The sequence below is a fragment of the Mixophyes fleayi genome, chromosome 1, assembly GCF_038048845.1.
Source record: "Mixophyes fleayi isolate aMixFle1 chromosome 1, aMixFle1.hap1, whole genome shotgun sequence".
Taxonomy (NCBI): Eukaryota; Metazoa; Chordata; class Amphibia; order Anura; family Limnodynastidae; genus Mixophyes; species Mixophyes fleayi.
Window position 1 is genome coordinate 50,661,656 of NC_134402.1, and position 17,520 is coordinate 50,679,175.

Below are 17,520 nucleotides of genomic sequence, written 5' to 3' on the forward strand. Positions count from 1 at the left end.
ACCCCCGGCATGCCCCCTCCCTCTGACACTCCTTTACAGGTAATCAGTTTAACTACTAGATCCACGTCACTGTGTGTATATCATTTGTAGCACACTGTCATATATGCTAATATAGTAGATAGCTGTAAACCTTTATGTTATTTTGTAGAAACTTCCTCACATTTAGTATGTTATTAACTAAGAACAAGATTAGGAATATGAACAGTTGGACACACTACCACTGTACAGGTGTCATTAACAACTCACACACATGAGCATCTTGTATACATAATAATACATAAAAAGGAGAATTTCAAAATTCTCCTATGAAGGAGATAAGTTAAATCTGTGTCTGGGGATAAACAAGTCCATGGATGGACTATATAAGAACTGGAACTGTGCCTGAAAGATAGGGGACAGAGGACAAATATTATTGTGGTGCGGTACAATAGGTTTTTACCCTCTTGGTTTCTAGGTACTTAATTGCTCTGGGTTAGGAGCAACACTGGAGGCAAATCCTGAGCTGTGTATGAGAGCTCATATGAGACCAAGTAACATTATCCTGAACAAAAAATTCAGTATTGCTGATTTTAAGATTTATGGTTACTAACATTCCAAAGGTCCGCAGAATATCGCCTTTTGCTGAATATATATATATATATATATATATATATATATATATATATATATATACTGCTTAATGAGCTGCTTTTCAGTAATTATTTGGGTTGCTCAATGATAATGCATGAGGCTTATTTTAGATTTTGTTATGCTTCAGTTATGTTTTTGCCACTTTGTTACAACATGTTATGTTACATTTTGTTAAGTATTTGTATGAATACTTATGTTTTGTTATCTGCTTTTGTGCATTTTATTTATTTAAAATATATAATATATTTAATAAACAAAGCCTTATACTGTATATATTAAGCACTTGAGACCTAAATACAACCTCTGCAAGTATTTTAATATTTTATTATAGCAACACTGTAAACTTTCCATTTCCAAGATACAAGTTGCTGCTTCCAAGTGTTGCAATAGGGGTCACATGATGTTTTATTAAAGAGTGAAAAGTCCTGCAGTCACGATTACATAATAGTGCTTTTATAAAATTTCCTGTAATAAGGTTTGTTCCACAAGGAGGTATAAGTACTTGTTCTTTTACTGTCATCTAAGGATGGTGATAACACATTAAAAACATTTTTTAAATAATGGTTTAATGGGAAATGGATCTGAAAGCCAACCCATACCATTCTAGGCCAGTATCGCTGGGGCCATAGAAGCCAACTTCTTAAAAAATGATTGGGGGTGTTCGCTAGTGGCAATAGTTAGGCAATAAAAGCAAGAGTCATAGTATTAGTTGTCATAGTATTCCCATGTAAAAGAAATAACGGTGTCCTCTTACTAAACCATAGTATACTGGATCTCAATAATGTCTGTTGCTGTAACACCCCTACTTAGTCTCATTAATTTTGGTGCAGTAGGTGGGGCTTGAAATGTAATAAATATACTATCCTGACAAGGTGGTTTACACCTTTATGATCAGGTCAATATTAATTGTTTTACACTGTTTCAGGTTTGTCATAATATATATATATATATATATATATATATATATATATATATATATATATATATATATATATATATACATTTATTTATTTGTGTTTTGTTTGGGAAGTATTCTTTATTTTGGCTTTAGGCAACATATTTGCAAAAAACAGGGATGTGTTTTATTTTGTTGGGCTGTCTTTTATAGTTATTTTTTTTACATTCTACGTTTCTCCCCCATATTTTTTTTAAACCAGAAAATACCTTTAAGGGTCACCAGATATTTCAACAGCTCAATTTTTATTACTGATAGATTCAACTCAAAATGGATCAGTTTGTAGCTACAGTACAGTGACTATTAGATTCAACTCAGCATGGATCTAATTTAACACCTTTATCAAGTAGCCATGCTTGTTGGCCTGAAATAAATTCCTAGTGACATCACTGGGATTTCCTCGCATAATAAGGAATTTCTTTGGTGCCATTGCAGGGTACAGTAAAAAAAATTGTGGGGTCAGGAACAAAACAAAAAAGGTTCTTGACTTAATCAGTGTACCCAATGGATACATTTGGGAAACAATGGGTCATGGCGGATGGGGGTGGGGGGTTACTTGTATAATGAGCGGTGGTTACTTTATTAAACCTGCCCACACACATAGAAGAGACAATTACATTTTGACACCTCCCTAATGCAGACACCCATTCTGGGCTAAGGTTAGAACCAGACTACAGATGAATTTTTTTAAGCTCTTTGCCTTTGTGCCAATGATTTCAAATATAAAGATAAAGGTGAGCATATGGTTTCCTTCTTTACATTTTCCTTTATAGTCACCTATTACTTCAAATTTGGTGCCAGTCCTGATGCCCAAATCCACTTTGGGGCAAATAGTGGATTTAAATAGGGCAACTCCTATGGTCACAAAGCAGGGCCGTAACGAGGGCGGTGCCGTCGGTGCGGGGGGCTCCACGGCCACCCGCTATATGCCCAAACCAAATCCCTCCTGGAGCAGCACAGCTTGTCCTCAAAACAGAGAGCGCAACTATGCCTGGCTCTCTGCTCACTGCAGCTTCGCTGAGGATGTCATGAAGCTGTCAGTGAAGAGGAGCCAGCAAGGGGCAGCGCTGAGAAGAGACGCAAGGTAAGTTCAGAGAATTGAAGGGAGAGCGGAGGAAGCGAGGGAGGGGGACGGGGGAAAGGGTACTGAGGCAGAAATAATGGATAAAGTAAAGCATTCACTTTTAAAAAACAAACAAAAAAACATAGAAAAATACACCATAAATGGGTAAGATGATATGATAGCTGACAATCCTTATTGATTCTTTTATCAAAATCAGATATTAGCTATTCTTAGCATCACTACATTAGCAGACATGTGATTAGTTGCTTTCTGTTGCTGTACCTCAGGGATCGGCAACCCCCGACACGCGTGCCAGACGTGGCACGCTGACCACTTTTGTCTGGCACGCCGACGCTTAAGCTGCTTCAATAAAACAGCCGGTGATGGCTGAAACGGAGCTTCTGCGCATGCGCAGAAGCTCCGTTTCAGCCATCACCGGCTGTTTTATTGAAGCAACTCCCAGGTTTCTGAGTCTACAAAGGTAAGTAAGGGCAGCAAACTGAGGGGCACATATACTTGGCATACTTTTTATTTGTGGGGGCAACTGTGGCATACTATGTATTTCTGGGGGCATCTGTGGCATACTATATATTTGTGGGGGCAACTGTGGCATACTATGTATTTCTGGGGGCATCTGTGGCATACTATATATTTCTGGGGGCAACTGTGGCATACTATGTATTTCTGGGGGCAACTGTGGCATACTATCTATTTCTGGGGGCAACTGTGGCATGCTATGTATTTCTGGGGGCAACTGTGGCATACTATATATTTCTGGGGGCAACTGTGGCATACTATCTATTTCTGGGGGCAACTGTGGCATGCTATCTATTTCTGGGGGCAACTGTGGCATGCTATGTATTTCTGGGGGCAACTGGGGCATACTATATATTTCTGGGGGCAACTGTGGCATGCTATGTATTTCTGGGGGCAACTGTGGCATACTATATATTTATGGGGCAACTGTGGCATACTATGTGTTTCTGGGGGCAACTGTGGCATACTATAAGTTTCTGGTGGCAACTGTGGCATACTATAAGTTTCTGGGGGCAACTGTGGCATGCTATGTATTTCTGGGGGCAACTGAGGCATGCTATGTATTTCTGGGGGCAACTGTGGCATGCTATGTATTTCGGGGGGCATTTGTGGCAAGCTATGTATTTCTGGGGGCAACTGTGGCAAAGTATGAATTGTGGGCACAACTATGAGGCATAAGATGAATTGGGGACACAATTATGAGGTATGATGTGAACTGGGGCACTACTGTGCGGCATAACGTTTTTTTGCTGAGAGGGGAGGGGGCAGCTACAAATTGGCCGGGCGCCCGAGTCCTCACTGGAGAGCTATCTTTGAAAATATTTTTTTTATTTTAAAAGTACTTTTTTTAAAATATTTTGTATTGAGTGCAGGGGGGATCGGTGGTGGCTAAATCCCCTTCAGCTCAGGTACCTTCAGACGCCAGGTCATGTGACTGCAGTGGTCACATGGTACTCGGTGGGCTGCTGGATATCTTCCCATGCTGTGCAGTGGAGAATAAGGTAAGAAGAAGGTGTGCTGGAGAGGGGGCATTTCTGACTAAAGGTGATGGAGAGGGGCATGTGTGACAAGAGGTGCTGGGCAGAGGGGGGGCATGTGTGACAAGAGGTGCTGGGCAGAGAGGGGGCAAGTGTGATTAAAGCATGTGGGCAGAGGGAGACACGTGTGATTAAAGCATGTGGGCAGAGGGGACATATGTGAGCAAAGCTGCTGAGCAAGGGGGCATGTGTGAGTAATGCATTTTTCTGTAAGAGGGTGGCCTGGTGCTTTTCACCTGCTAGACATGCCCCCAATGATGTACTGCCACGCCCCCAATTGTACGACCACTTGCATGGTAAAAAAATGTTGTGGAGCGGCGGCGCAACATTTTTTTTTACCATGCTTGACTATAAAGGGGGACACATGAAGTTGCTGTACTGGGGCCATGAATTTCTCTAGGCAGCAGTGTATGTATGTATGTATGTATGTATCTATCTATCTATCTATATATATATATGTATATATAATCACACCCAACTGGCACACCTGGGCTTCACTAGATTTTAGCCGGCACTCTGACAGAAAAAGGTTGCCAACCCCTGCTGTACCTCATTGCTCCATGTTACTAAATAAAGTCCATTGTTGTACTTTGCTGATTCTGCATAAAATACATCACTTAAAAGGACATTAAAGAGATCTGTAGAGCCCAGAGAAGTTTAAAAAAAATGATACAATTCATCAGACATGAAGTTTTTATTTTTCACAGAAAATCACTGGATTATCTGCCTTTCAACAAATTTGTAACACACCCATCCAAAGGTGCAAAATTTCTGTCTGACATTGAGATGTGGTGAATGGAGAGTACAAATTCATACGACACACGGACTTCTGATCACATATCAGCCACATTATCACAGGTTTTCTGGATTGTGACTGTACAATGTAGTCCGTGTCATGTCTTCACTCAATGCTAGAGGGGCAGATATTACTTTGTGATATGGAGAAGCCAAGAATGAGTGACTGCATTGCTGCTCTCCAATAGTCTATAGACATTGTAACATGGGAGGCATTACTGCCAATAACGTCTGTGCAAATATTTTCTATACAGAATATACCTTAGGAGTTTAAGTGACACTTTGGTAACAATTTTCACTAGACAGTTAAATTAAAATTTAGAATGTGACAAAATATGTGCTGAGCAATAAGGTATATAGTTAAATAATAGTTTACAGATATATATATATATATATATATATATATATATATATATATATATATATATAGTCAAGAGGAGGTAATGTCTGTAATAGCAATAATAGCCTTTATTAAATGTGTTGGAAATGTGTATGCTAGTAGCTTGATATTGGGTCCAGTTGGAGGAAATAGAACTTGGGAATGCTATTAATTTAATGTCATGTTGGTGGGAGGAAATATGCAAATTTATTAACTGCAAATTATTCAATTAATATTAGGACCGATGAAGGGTAGGGTGGCTTCAGGTATTCACTCACTAATTAATAAACGGGAGTGCTGTTAATTTAACATCAGGGCTGGGTGCAAGGGAATAGGCATATGCTTGAGTCAGTCCAGATGTCCAGTCGGTCTAGGCACGCACCCAGAGTAGGATGTCCAGTCGGTCTAGGCACGCACCCAGAGTAGGATGTCCAGTCGGTCTAGGCACGCACCCAGAGTAGGATGTCCAGTCGGTCTAGGCACACACCCAGAGTAGGATGGCGACGTTTCCTTTGGTAGTGCACCGCCATCGGGAGGCAGCATCTACACCCATGAAGATTGGGGGGGCGCCGGTGGTCTCTCTCACCCAGGGCACAAAGATGTGTAGTTACGGCTCTGGCACATAGTAATTGACCTCACTGGTGGTTTTCTTGTTGTCCGGTGGCTCCAGTGATGTCAGTCTATTACCATAAAGAAGGCAGCACATGGACATTTAGTTTAGGCAGCGCGAGGATCTTTACACAGGTGAGTAGTACATGTCCTGGACTTACACCTTTATCTCCCATCCCCCTTCCGCTTCCCCCATGTTTGTGTGTATTGTCTATGTCTCTTGTCTCCTTCCCCGCTTGTGTAGATGTCTATATCATCTCCCCCTATCTGTTTTTCCCCTTTGTGGGGGGGGGGGAGGGGAGATTGCCAATTATGTATGTATACCTCTCTCCCTGACTCCCCATGTGAGTTTCTTTCACCACCTTGTGTTTGTGTATCTCTATATCCAAATGGTGGTTGTCTGTCCCTTTCTTTCTTCCACATTGTGTGTATCTCTGTCCCTATTTCTCCTCTCATCCCTTCTGCGCCCCAGGTACCAGGAACCCCTGTTGTACTGAAATCAACACCTCTCATGGAGAGTTTAGTGAGAGATAGGGGGTGCGTGCTTCATTTAATCCCTATCACATGACGGTACCTGAGTGTGTCAGAGCAAAGCCGGGGCTCCTTTTTCTCTCACATTACTTATAGTGGAGAGCAGACAGCATTTCTGGGGAGAGGTGAGTGGCTGTAAGTAATGCTGCTACAGGCCACCTACTGCTGTTATAAGTACGTTTTATTTTTTTGCTGTAAACTATACTAACTATACTGGGCATTCAGTTCCACTAATGTGGATTGTTTTTAGAAGGTACAAAATAGGTTAACTTTAAAAAGTAAAAAAACAAACAAACAAAAAAAAACAACTAATACCTTCATAATTAAAAAAATACTTTAAAAGAACAAAATATTTATTTTAATGATGCAACAAAATCCTGCATTTGCCCCTGCCCTGTGCCCCTTTTGTGTATATATGAACTCTATGGTGCAAAGTCAATTTTAGGAAATGTAGTACTTTGGGGGGGAGGGGTCTTTCTCCTGGCTCCCACTCTTAGCTGAGAATCAGCACTGGACAGCACAATTGTCCAGGCAAAAGAGAAGATAGAAAACAATGCTTGACCGAGACTGAAACTGTAGTACCTATTTGACTGGCTATGGCAGGCAGCAGGGCCATCTTTTCCATTGGGCACGATGGGCAGCTGCCCGGGGGCCCCACAGGCAAGGGGGCCCCATAGGCACGGCTCTTAATGAGAATAAATAATCCTGCAAAAGAAAAAAACCTGCAAAAAAAACCTACAAGGGTCACTGAGCAAGTACATCTATCTATCTCTATATATCTATATCTATATCTGTATCTGTATACATCTATATATCTATATATATATATATATCTATATCTAGGGGCCCCGGTGCACTGCTTTGCCCGGGGGCCCATAATGTTGTTAAGATGGCCCTGGCAGGCAGTGCATGCACAAATCAGTAGCCACAGTGCATCCAGCAACAATGGAACACAATGTTGGCAAACGCAGCAGGGTACTGGTCTGGAACATTCAATATGGCTCACTGGTGGCATAATTAATGGGACAGTGTTTGTACTATTAAAGCAACAGAAACCTGGAATAATCAATGAGGAAATGTTGGCATAATCAGCAGGGCCAGTGTAGGTATAATACACGGGACACCTCTCTGTTTAATGTGTAAGTCCATTGTCGTAGGGTAAATGGGGAAAGGGACACATTTTGTCAACTTCATCTTGAGAGCAAAACTAATTTTCTACCATTGGCCTTTACCACATTTTAATTAATTCTGCATTGGAAGAATGGAAGAATGAGAGAAGATAATGGTGTATTGGGTGAATGAAAGTAACCTTCTGCACTTCTCACTGTAAAAAATATATTCATCCATGTAACCATTTAGAGGGTGTGACAAATACCTACTTACTTTTGCTTAACTTTTTGTAATTAATCAGGCCCAATAAGTTTACCCAGAGTTGTTGTTTAAATAACGGTTTGCTCCAACTGTGTGTTAACTTGTCTCATACTTGCCAACTTTGGCAAGGCCTGCTCTGGGAGATGTGGGGGGGGCACGGCGGATATCTTCATTTGGCCCCACACCCTAAATGGCAATCGACTTTTATGACCAACTGCAGCAGGGGGCATGGCCACGATGGTACACGATTTGCGTCATAAGCCCCCCCCCCCACTTCACTACTTCTGTCTTTAGTTGCCGGGAGGTTAGCCTGCTCTCAAGGGAGGACTCTCAGAAATTCGGGAGTCTCCTGGACACTCCGGGAGAGTAGGCAACTATGACTTGTTTTAGTAATCAATTTCCCAAGGTCTTAATAACATTTTTTGCTACCAGAACACCTTCCACACCCAATCTTTCTCACTAAAAAAGGTCAATAGGGACTTTAAATTTATTGATGTTGGGTGTATGAAACATGGCATGAATTATAAATGATGAAAGAATGGTAATCAATTTCCAACTTAGCAGCTGATAATGGAGGCAATAGTAAACAGGAGGATGGGAGTAGTATTTGCTAAAATGCTATTAAGCTGTGACTGGTTAGTAATTTATTACTAAAAAATAAAATGGATTTAGCCTGCAGTGCAAGCACACTTTAAATCCTAATTTTAGTAGCACCAGTCGAAGAAAAAACTCTTTAACCTCAGACATATATACTATTGCTATTCATGGTCATTCAGAATTACATCTCATATTATTAAGCATTAATACAAAGTTTCTAGGTGTCTTCTTCTGGAGTCATACATAATACAGCTTGCATGATTTAAAATCAATACTGCGATTTTTTTATATATATTTCTGATAAAAAAAAAAAAACATGTCCCCTTATTGAACACAAGTCATATAAACACAGACAGCATCAAGTAGCACAATAAACGTCACTATACACTAATAGCTTAAAAATGAAAACATTCCATTATTGAAGGAGAATAACCAATGAGGAGATGAGTTTCATGATCCTTTTATAAACCGTCCAATCAGACTGTGTGATACAGTTCCATGTTTCTTCCGGGGCTTGCACCACGTGGTGTGTCCTTGCAGTGAGCTGCAGACATGTCCAGGAACACCAGGGTAGTGCTGGTATTTTGGGGGTTTATTGCTGCTGTAGCTGCAGCCTTTTACCCCATCTACTATCACCCCATGGAGCACATAGATGACTACAGTAAGTGGACAGTGTGTTGTGTTCCCGGGGAGAAAGGGACAACGTTTTATGCTGCAGGGGACTGAATGTATCACAAACTATTACACTTATTGTTATTAGTGATTACTAGATGTGACGCAGATTGCGGCTTATTCTATCTCATGTGCACGATGTTATAACTGCACTGACGTGTATACGTTATAGTATGAATCATTAACAGACTTTAAAGAGTAAATGATTAGGATGCCAAGAATCTGGACAGTTGTACAGGGACTATATGGAATGAAAATGATGAATTCTTTATTGCAAACTAAAGTAAGGAAAATATTTTATAAGCGGAGTTAACTTAAGACAAATAAACAAACCTCCCGCCCACTCTGCCGATAAATAATACATAATCATGTTTCTTTCATAAAAATGCAGCTAAGTACTTTAACCCATAGCAACCAATCAGGCATTTACTTTCATTTTATAAACGCTCGAGAAAAATGACAGCTACTATCCAGATGAATTGCCTGTTATGAATTGCAGTAAAATTGAACCTTTTGGATTTTAAATATCAGAAAATAATTTTTGTGTTATTCTTGCCACTAATGTTCTTAATTGAGTAATGGTTTATATGCCTTGTAATTCGAACTTTACCTTATGGCTCTATAACATATTTTCTACTCTGCTTTATGGCATATTATTTGTTACATTTTGAATATTTAGGGGCATATTCAATTGTTGGCGAAAATGCCAAAAATCTCGTGGCGCACGCACTATTACCGTCATTACGGTAATAGTGCGCGTAAATACCATTATTACGGTAGTTTTCTTGCTGGATTTCAGCTCAGGGAGCCGCGAGCTGAAATCTGAGTAGAATTACCATAATAACCTGTTTACTTTTTCCGCGGCGGGAAAAGTAAACAATTGAATATGCCCCTTAGTTTTGAAAATATGAGAAATAGGAGACAATACGTTCAAGAGTAAATTAACATTGATATATTAATATGACACATGAGGCTTAAATGTGCACACAACGCACATACATAACCATGAACAACATATCAGTTGTTGCAAAGACTTATTGGGGCATATTCAATTGTTGGCGGAAACGCCAAAAATCTTGCGCTCTGCACACAGCGTAAAAACCGTTATTACGGCAGTTTTCTCGCTGGATTTCAGCTCGCTGCTCCCTGACCCACGAGCTGAAATCCAGCTTACTATTACCGTAATAACATATTCAATTGTTGGTGTTATAGCCAAAAATCTTGCGGCGCGCGCACTAAGTGTGTGTAAATACCGGTATTACGGTACTTTTCTCGCTGGATTTCAGTTTGCGGCTCAGCGAGCTGAAATCCAGCTTACTATTACCGTAATAACGGTAATAGTTTTAACGCCGCAGGATATTCAAACAATTGAATATGCCCCATAAATACAGTATATAACTCGTACTTGCCAACTCTCCCGGAATGTCCAGGAGACTCCCAAAATTTGGGTCCGTCTCACGGACTCCCGGGAGATCTGGCGATTCTCCCGCATCTGGCCCATCTGCCCACTTCTATAAAATTAGAGCCAGAATGTACAACCTTATGTTGGCTGAGTCCGGGAGATCCTGGAGGGCAGGAGAGGTGTGTATGGGCGGAGGGGGCGGGGCTTCACGATTTGCGTCATTTTGGCCATATATTCATGTATTCCATTATAACGGTTCTAAAGGATATTAAAGTGGAGCTGCCTATTACACACAGTAAAGGCAGCTATTTTATGAACTGAAGTAATGTTAATGAGAATGTAGCCCATCGGTTTACTAGGAACCAGTATCTCATGAATGTGAGCCAGGTCTCATAAATATAGGCCAGGCAATGCTTTAGTGATGTCACTGGTTCCTACCTAGCATATTGAATAGCTGCATATTGGTTCAGACAACAAAATGGGTGGCTCCACTGAGTGTAGGTGACAAATGCACTTCAACATCAAAAGTTAACAAACATTTTTTTTTTATTATAATGTGTAAAAAAATATTTTCACATTCTTTTAAAAGGTTTGTGACTTTGCTGGATGATAGGGTAGGTGGTCTGTAGCCTATATGCTGGATGATAGAGAAGGTGGTCTGTAGCCTATATGCTGGATGATAGAGAAGGTGGTCTGTAGCCTATATGCTGGATGATAGAGAAGGTGGTCTGTAGCCTATATGCTGGATGATAGAGAAGGTGGTCTGTAGCCTATATGCTGGATGATAGAGAAGGTGGTCTGTAATAGGTTGTTTAAAAATATATTACTGTTTTCCTCAAATTCCATTTGTGGAAATGCTTCTTAACATTTTCAACTGACTCATTTAGAAGATATGTGGGAATATCAATAATTGGTCAATATATTGCCTATATTATGAGAATGACAGGAATATTTGTAAAATGAGGTTACTAGTGCAGAATCCAGAAAGTGTGTGATCTACACCAATATTCTCCCGTTTCCTTTTTCCAGAGAAAGAACAAGGAATAAACAGAGCTGGAGTCATACAGGAAGATGTACAGCCCACAGGTACATATTGTATGGCAATCAGTAGATAGGGCTTAAGATATAGAAATGTACCGCTTCTTTATGTACAAGTAGCATGCTTCAGGGAGCTCTTCTGGTCCATGGAACTGCCCCCCAGAAAGTCTATCTGCACCTATATTTACAGGCTGACGGATCCCTCAAAATGTCAATGGTGGAAAAAGTCACATCAATGTCAGCCTACTTCCACATTGCAACCATCCCCTTCATTAATTACAGCTTTTTCATTTCATCCTTAAATACTGCTTGGTTTAGGCTCATTAATGCCTTAAATTAATTATAAGGCTGAATGAGAATTGGGACTGTCTTCTATGTGTCCGTCTGTCCTTTGAAGGTTTTCAGTATATTGGTAGAAGTTGAACGTGTGTCAAATTTAACGTATAAGAAAAGGCCCAGCCTCTAACATCTTGGTGAATAAAGATCTTTTGTGTGAGTAGAAAGTTATGGGTCCTCCTGAAAAGCAGAGAACGCCCCTGGAAATGTGCTCTCTTTATCCACAGAACAAAACGTTGTTTCTACACGTGGGTGCAAAATTCTACTCCCCAAAGAAAACCTACCTGAATCGCCCAACTTCTCCCATCTTGGCCCGCATCCCCATGCTCTTACCCATAAAACTGGGTACAGTTGTGTAAATTTAGGAGTGAGACCTTCTGCCAAAAATGGCATCCGTGCTGCGGTTTTCCAACTGTGCAGTTCAAAAAAATTACCCTTCTAGCAAATCTTGCAGAGTAAATATATCCAGACTATATATTTATTATTATTAATGTGTTTTAATTACTGTTTGCAAATGAAATATTCATGTTAATATAGTGAATATGAAATTGGGGACTTGGGGAAAATAATATTATAATATAATGAGAATATTTGTTGGTAGTACACATTAGGGTTTTAGAGAGGAGATTAGTGGTTTGGTAACTTACATTTTCAGTACTGATGTATAGATTGAATGCAAGGACCACTAAAACCCCAAAATTTACATTTTCCTATATGAGGCATAAATGCAAAATACACTGTTTAGCGTCAATCTTACATTTCACTGCATCTCTGTTAAAAAACAAAGCTTAACCTCAGTCTGTGGTTTCCTGATTACCCCATTCAGGTCACTCCACTACTCCACGACAGCTAAATCTACTTTCATGTCTTAAATACAGGTCAGAACAGCTAATAATGCTGTAACTGCAGCTACTGTGGCTCAAAAAAACACTAAAAACCAAACTGTAAAGGTTCAAATACAAGAAAAATAAATGATTGCCTTCCCACTCCATTACAGACCATTGAGAATTCAGTGATTAGAGCCAATGTGACGTTTTCTCAATGGTTGTTGACTAACTGTAATATTTTCTTCTGTTTTCACTACATGGATAAGATCTTCAATATATATTTATACTGTTTGTTTACTTTCCATATGTTTGTTTATTGTACATTTATGTATTTCATTGTCATTTCTCCTTTTAGGCTTAAAAGTGTGGAGCGACCCCTTCTCAAGGAAGTAAAAGAGAATCTGCATCAGTTCTTATCCAGCTTTACAGTTTAGAAGGACACTTTTTCTCTGTGTTTAGACCAACTATAATAAATATTAATTTCTTCTGTTTTCACTGAATGGAATGGTCTTCAAATATGTTAATTGAAGTATATTCCATCCTCTATATGGACACTGGCTGAGTGAGAATTAATCATCTGTGTACTGTTGGTCGTGAGTAATAATGTTACCCAATGAAATGCTGAGAGAAGGCGCAGGGTCCCCCAGCAGCACAGAATAGTGATGTAAGGCTTCTGTCAAATGAATGCAGCAAAAGTGTGGTGTAAAACATACCTCTATATGAAGCAAAGCTAAAACATTCAATATGTTTAATCTGCATGGCTTAATACAGAATAAAAAAAAAATCCAGGTCTGAGCATTGACGTAGAAGACGAGAAGTGATACTGTGCGTTTGGCATACGTAAGAACTTAATTTTTTCCTGTTATAAAAGTTGTATAATCTCCAGCGCCTCAAACACCCAAAATACTGCTGTTTGCTTTGCTAGCACATTTGCATCCTTTGGTACTGCTGGCCCATAATTTGCCAAAATTGTCCGATTACTAGTACACACTCTGTCTGACGAAAGAAGGTAAAAGAGGCCATTGCCAATCTAGTGCTTTATAAAACTCCAGGTCCTAACAGTTTGCCAGTATAGGTATATAATAGGTACATACATAATTCCCACAGTTGCGGGAAATTTATAATTTGGTTTTCCAATCGGGCCTTCTCCCCAAGTCCTTATATGATGATCCACTGCAATCATGGTTTTTCTTAAAACTGATAAGGATACGATGGAATGTGGATCTTATAGATCTATTTCATTACTCAACACTGAATGTAAGGTGTAAGAGAAAATTGTAAGCAATATGCATCCATCAAGGCCAGTCTGGCTTCATGATGGGCAATTAAAATCTGGAGGGCTCTTGTGTACTCCCAGAGTGTGCATGATAGTTATGAGGATAAGGCTTTGGATTTACTATGTGCATCCTAGCTCTTTCATTATATTGTATGGATATTTGAACCTTGTTAAATAAATTTGATTTTTGTTGCCAAGATTCTAAAGTGCTTGATGTTGTTATATGCCTGACCTTTAGCGAATATTGCAGTCAGTGGCCTGGTGTCATTCTTGTTTCCATTATGGAGGGATGTGTGGCAGGTGTGTGCTCTGTTAGCATTAGCTATTAAAGAACTAGCAGTAAGCCTAAGGCATTGTGTCCATATAAGAGGATTGGTGTTCCAATCGGGCATTATCTTTTTCTTGAGCCTTAATTCCAAAGAAAAGGCAACTTGTATTTATCTTGGCACAACAAGGTTTTGGGCATCAGAACAGGTGTGGGCAAAGAAGCCGGTTATACCAACTTTAACAAGTAATTTTAGCTTTTTCAATGGTTCAGTCCAGCAATGGGACAGTGAATATACATTGATGTGGATTCCTTTCATAAAACCCACTTGCATTTATTCTGGAGTGCCAAGGTATTGGGCATCTGAACTGGTGGCAAAGTGGGCACAACATACTTTTTGGTTTTTTTTCTTTTACCAATTTGAACAAGTAACTATTTTTTTAAGGGTTAAACCAGTTTGGCCAGTAATTCAACAATGTAAATGTAATGGGGGGGGGGGGTCTCTTACTTGTATGTAGCCTGGGACGGAAAGATTTTTAAGGCTCACAACACGTGGCTGGTTAGGTAGAAGAAACCTTTTTTAATCAGTTTTAATAAGTGGCTATGGTTTATCAAGGTTCAAGCCAGTTTGACCCTGCAATTTAACAGTACACGGATTTGGGTCACTTACAAAAACCACACTTGTATTTATCTAGCACAGCAAGGTTTTGGGCATCAAACCAGGAAACAAAATGGACAGGTAGCCATCTTTATCATTTTTAAAAAATAGCTGTAGTTTTGCAAAAGTTGAACCACTTTGATTTAAACCTTAACAAGGTGCAGCATGTGTGTCTAGCGCTTCGTTCGGTACTGCAGCCCTAAGTATGTATTTAGAGTTCCACTAAAAACTCTCGCATATAGCAAACAATACAGATGGTTTATAACATACACAAGGGCGCTTCCCTAGTCGCACTTCAAATCCCGTCACTGGTGGTATGAACGTGAACTTCAGCATCTATTTTATGTACTGAAACAAGAAAAGGGTTTTCATAGCGCATAACACAGAATCCTCTTTCTGAGCCTTCCTTGGTTTTCTGGAGACTCAGTGCATCCCTGATATACACCCGTCTGGGAGACACTTCACATGTGTGGGGCCTTATATTCATCTGCATCTTGTGAGCATAAACCCATTGGGGTGTGAAGTTGAAGGGGGAGCACGGGTGATTGGTGGTGACCCGCAGACTGAGATATATGTCCTCCCTCACTTTCAGACCACTGATACATGTGTTAGACAGTATTGCGCTATGAAAACCCTTTTCTTGTTTCAGTACATAAAATAGATGCTGAAGTTCACGTTCATACCACCAGTGACGTGATTTGAAGTGCGACTAGGGAAGCGCCCTTGTGTATATGTATTAAACCATCTGTATTGTTTGATTTAAACCTTGTTGGGCTAAATACAAGTGTGTGATACAAGAAAAAAATAAGCCAATAAGGCTTTAGCTGATATATCCACCTTGAGTGAAAATGCAGTTCAAAATATACTTATTTTCATATATATGGTAGGCAGCTTCTTCTCTTAAAGACACTTGTTTGCACAGATGTCAATCTAAGAATTCAAACATAAAGAGAGAGCCAAACATAATGTAACTCTTAAAAACACATGGAGGTGCAAAAGTGTTTATTGGACTCGTACCAAAGTGACAAATATAATGGGCTTATTTGATATAGTAGGTAATAATCTTGTAATGAAGATTATCAGGTCTCCCAGATCGCTTTCAAACGGAACTAGAACTCAGAAGACTTAGCAAGGATAGTGTAATATGCTCCAAAAATTGTGTTACAATGTTCTCAAACAGAATCTTTCTCAGAAAATATTTAATAGCCACAAAGCATAAAAAAAAAATTGCCCATACATCAAAAAACATATATAAAGGCTTATCTGTCATCCACCATTCAGCAAACTCTTCTCCAAAGGTAATTAGATTCCTGGCCAGTAGAAAATAGTCCCAATGGTGCTAGTAGGTGGAAGATGCAGTCTGCCTATGCCTGACGCGTTTTGTCTAACAAGACTTTATGAAAGGGTAAAGAGTATTACCTACTATTATATCAGTTAAGTCCAATAAACACTTTTGCACTCCATGTGTTTTTAAGAGTTACACTATGTTTAGCGTTCTCTCTTTATGTTTGAATAAGTACAAGTGTGTTTTAGGTAAGGAACCCCTGTTATGGTGTGACATTGCTGGCCTATCCTGGTTTAACACTTAAGTTACAACCACTTATTCAAATTGGCAAAATAACATCTGTGCTCGCTTTGCCACCTGGTCTGATGTCCAAAACATTGCTGTGCCTGGCTATATGCAAGCAGGTTGTAATTAAGTGTACCCCCTATGTCGATTTCCGTAGAAGGACAGAAATTACTCAGAATGGTAAAAAAAAAAAAATAGCAAAGGGAAGCAATGGTGGGGATAGATTGTGATCCAGTATTAGTCTTGTATGCCATCACTGCAAAGGATCACCATGCAAGTCTGTTAATATAATAAAACCTGTATTACTAACAGGGGATCATTTACAATTCAGAAAAATGTGGTCACATTTCTATGTGCAACTGCACCTATTTGTAAAGATAGATTGGAGTGTGGTAGATTTTTCGCCTGTGATAGAAATGTGCATGTCTGTTAAAATAAAAATATCACCTCAAAGTACGCTCTACTAATACATTTTGGAATCCAATGAAAGTTAATGCCAAATGTCTAATTGCCTACACCTGCTGATACAGAGCTAAATTTTACTAGGAAATATAATTTTGGGCCTGTTTGGTGGGTCTAATGGATGAAGCTCAATATCGACTGTATCTATACGTGACCACAGCCATATTGAGAACAGTGTGTGCAAGCAGACATCATGACATCAAGCTACACTACTGCACTGTTCTTGGTAAGGAATTCCCTATGTTGCTGAAAGTGGGGCTGAGGATATTTCTCTTCCCAAAACTGAGGCATTGACGGCTCCAATTCTTATTTCAGTAAATCAGATGAATACAGAGGGGACGGGAAGCCAGGATTTTCCAGATGTCTAGACATCATGCCAAGTCAGTGGGAGTACATTTTAATGGAATGATCTGGTGTGTGAACAAATTCATTTGCAGATTCCCTGTATTATACTGGAGTCAGGATTCCACTCCAAGAATCCTATTATAATGTACTGTTACAGTTTAACAG

General features: G+C 39.6%; 1 protein-coding gene across 1 annotated transcript; it reads left to right on the top strand.

Annotated features, from left to right (window-relative positions):
- Nucleotides 1-9,009: 9,009 nt before the first annotated feature.
- Nucleotides 9,010-14,254, top strand: SMIM20 (small integral membrane protein 20). The gene is made up of 3 exons (XM_075194752.1): nt 9,010-9,165; nt 11,608-11,664; nt 13,135-14,254. The coding sequence occupies exons 1-3, from the start codon at nt 9,057-9,059 to the stop codon at nt 13,170-13,172; spliced, it is 204 nt and encodes a 67-aa protein (XP_075050853.1). The 5' UTR covers nt 9,010-9,056; the 3' UTR covers nt 13,173-14,254.
- The last annotated feature ends 3,266 nt before the right edge of the window (nt 14,255-17,520 follow it).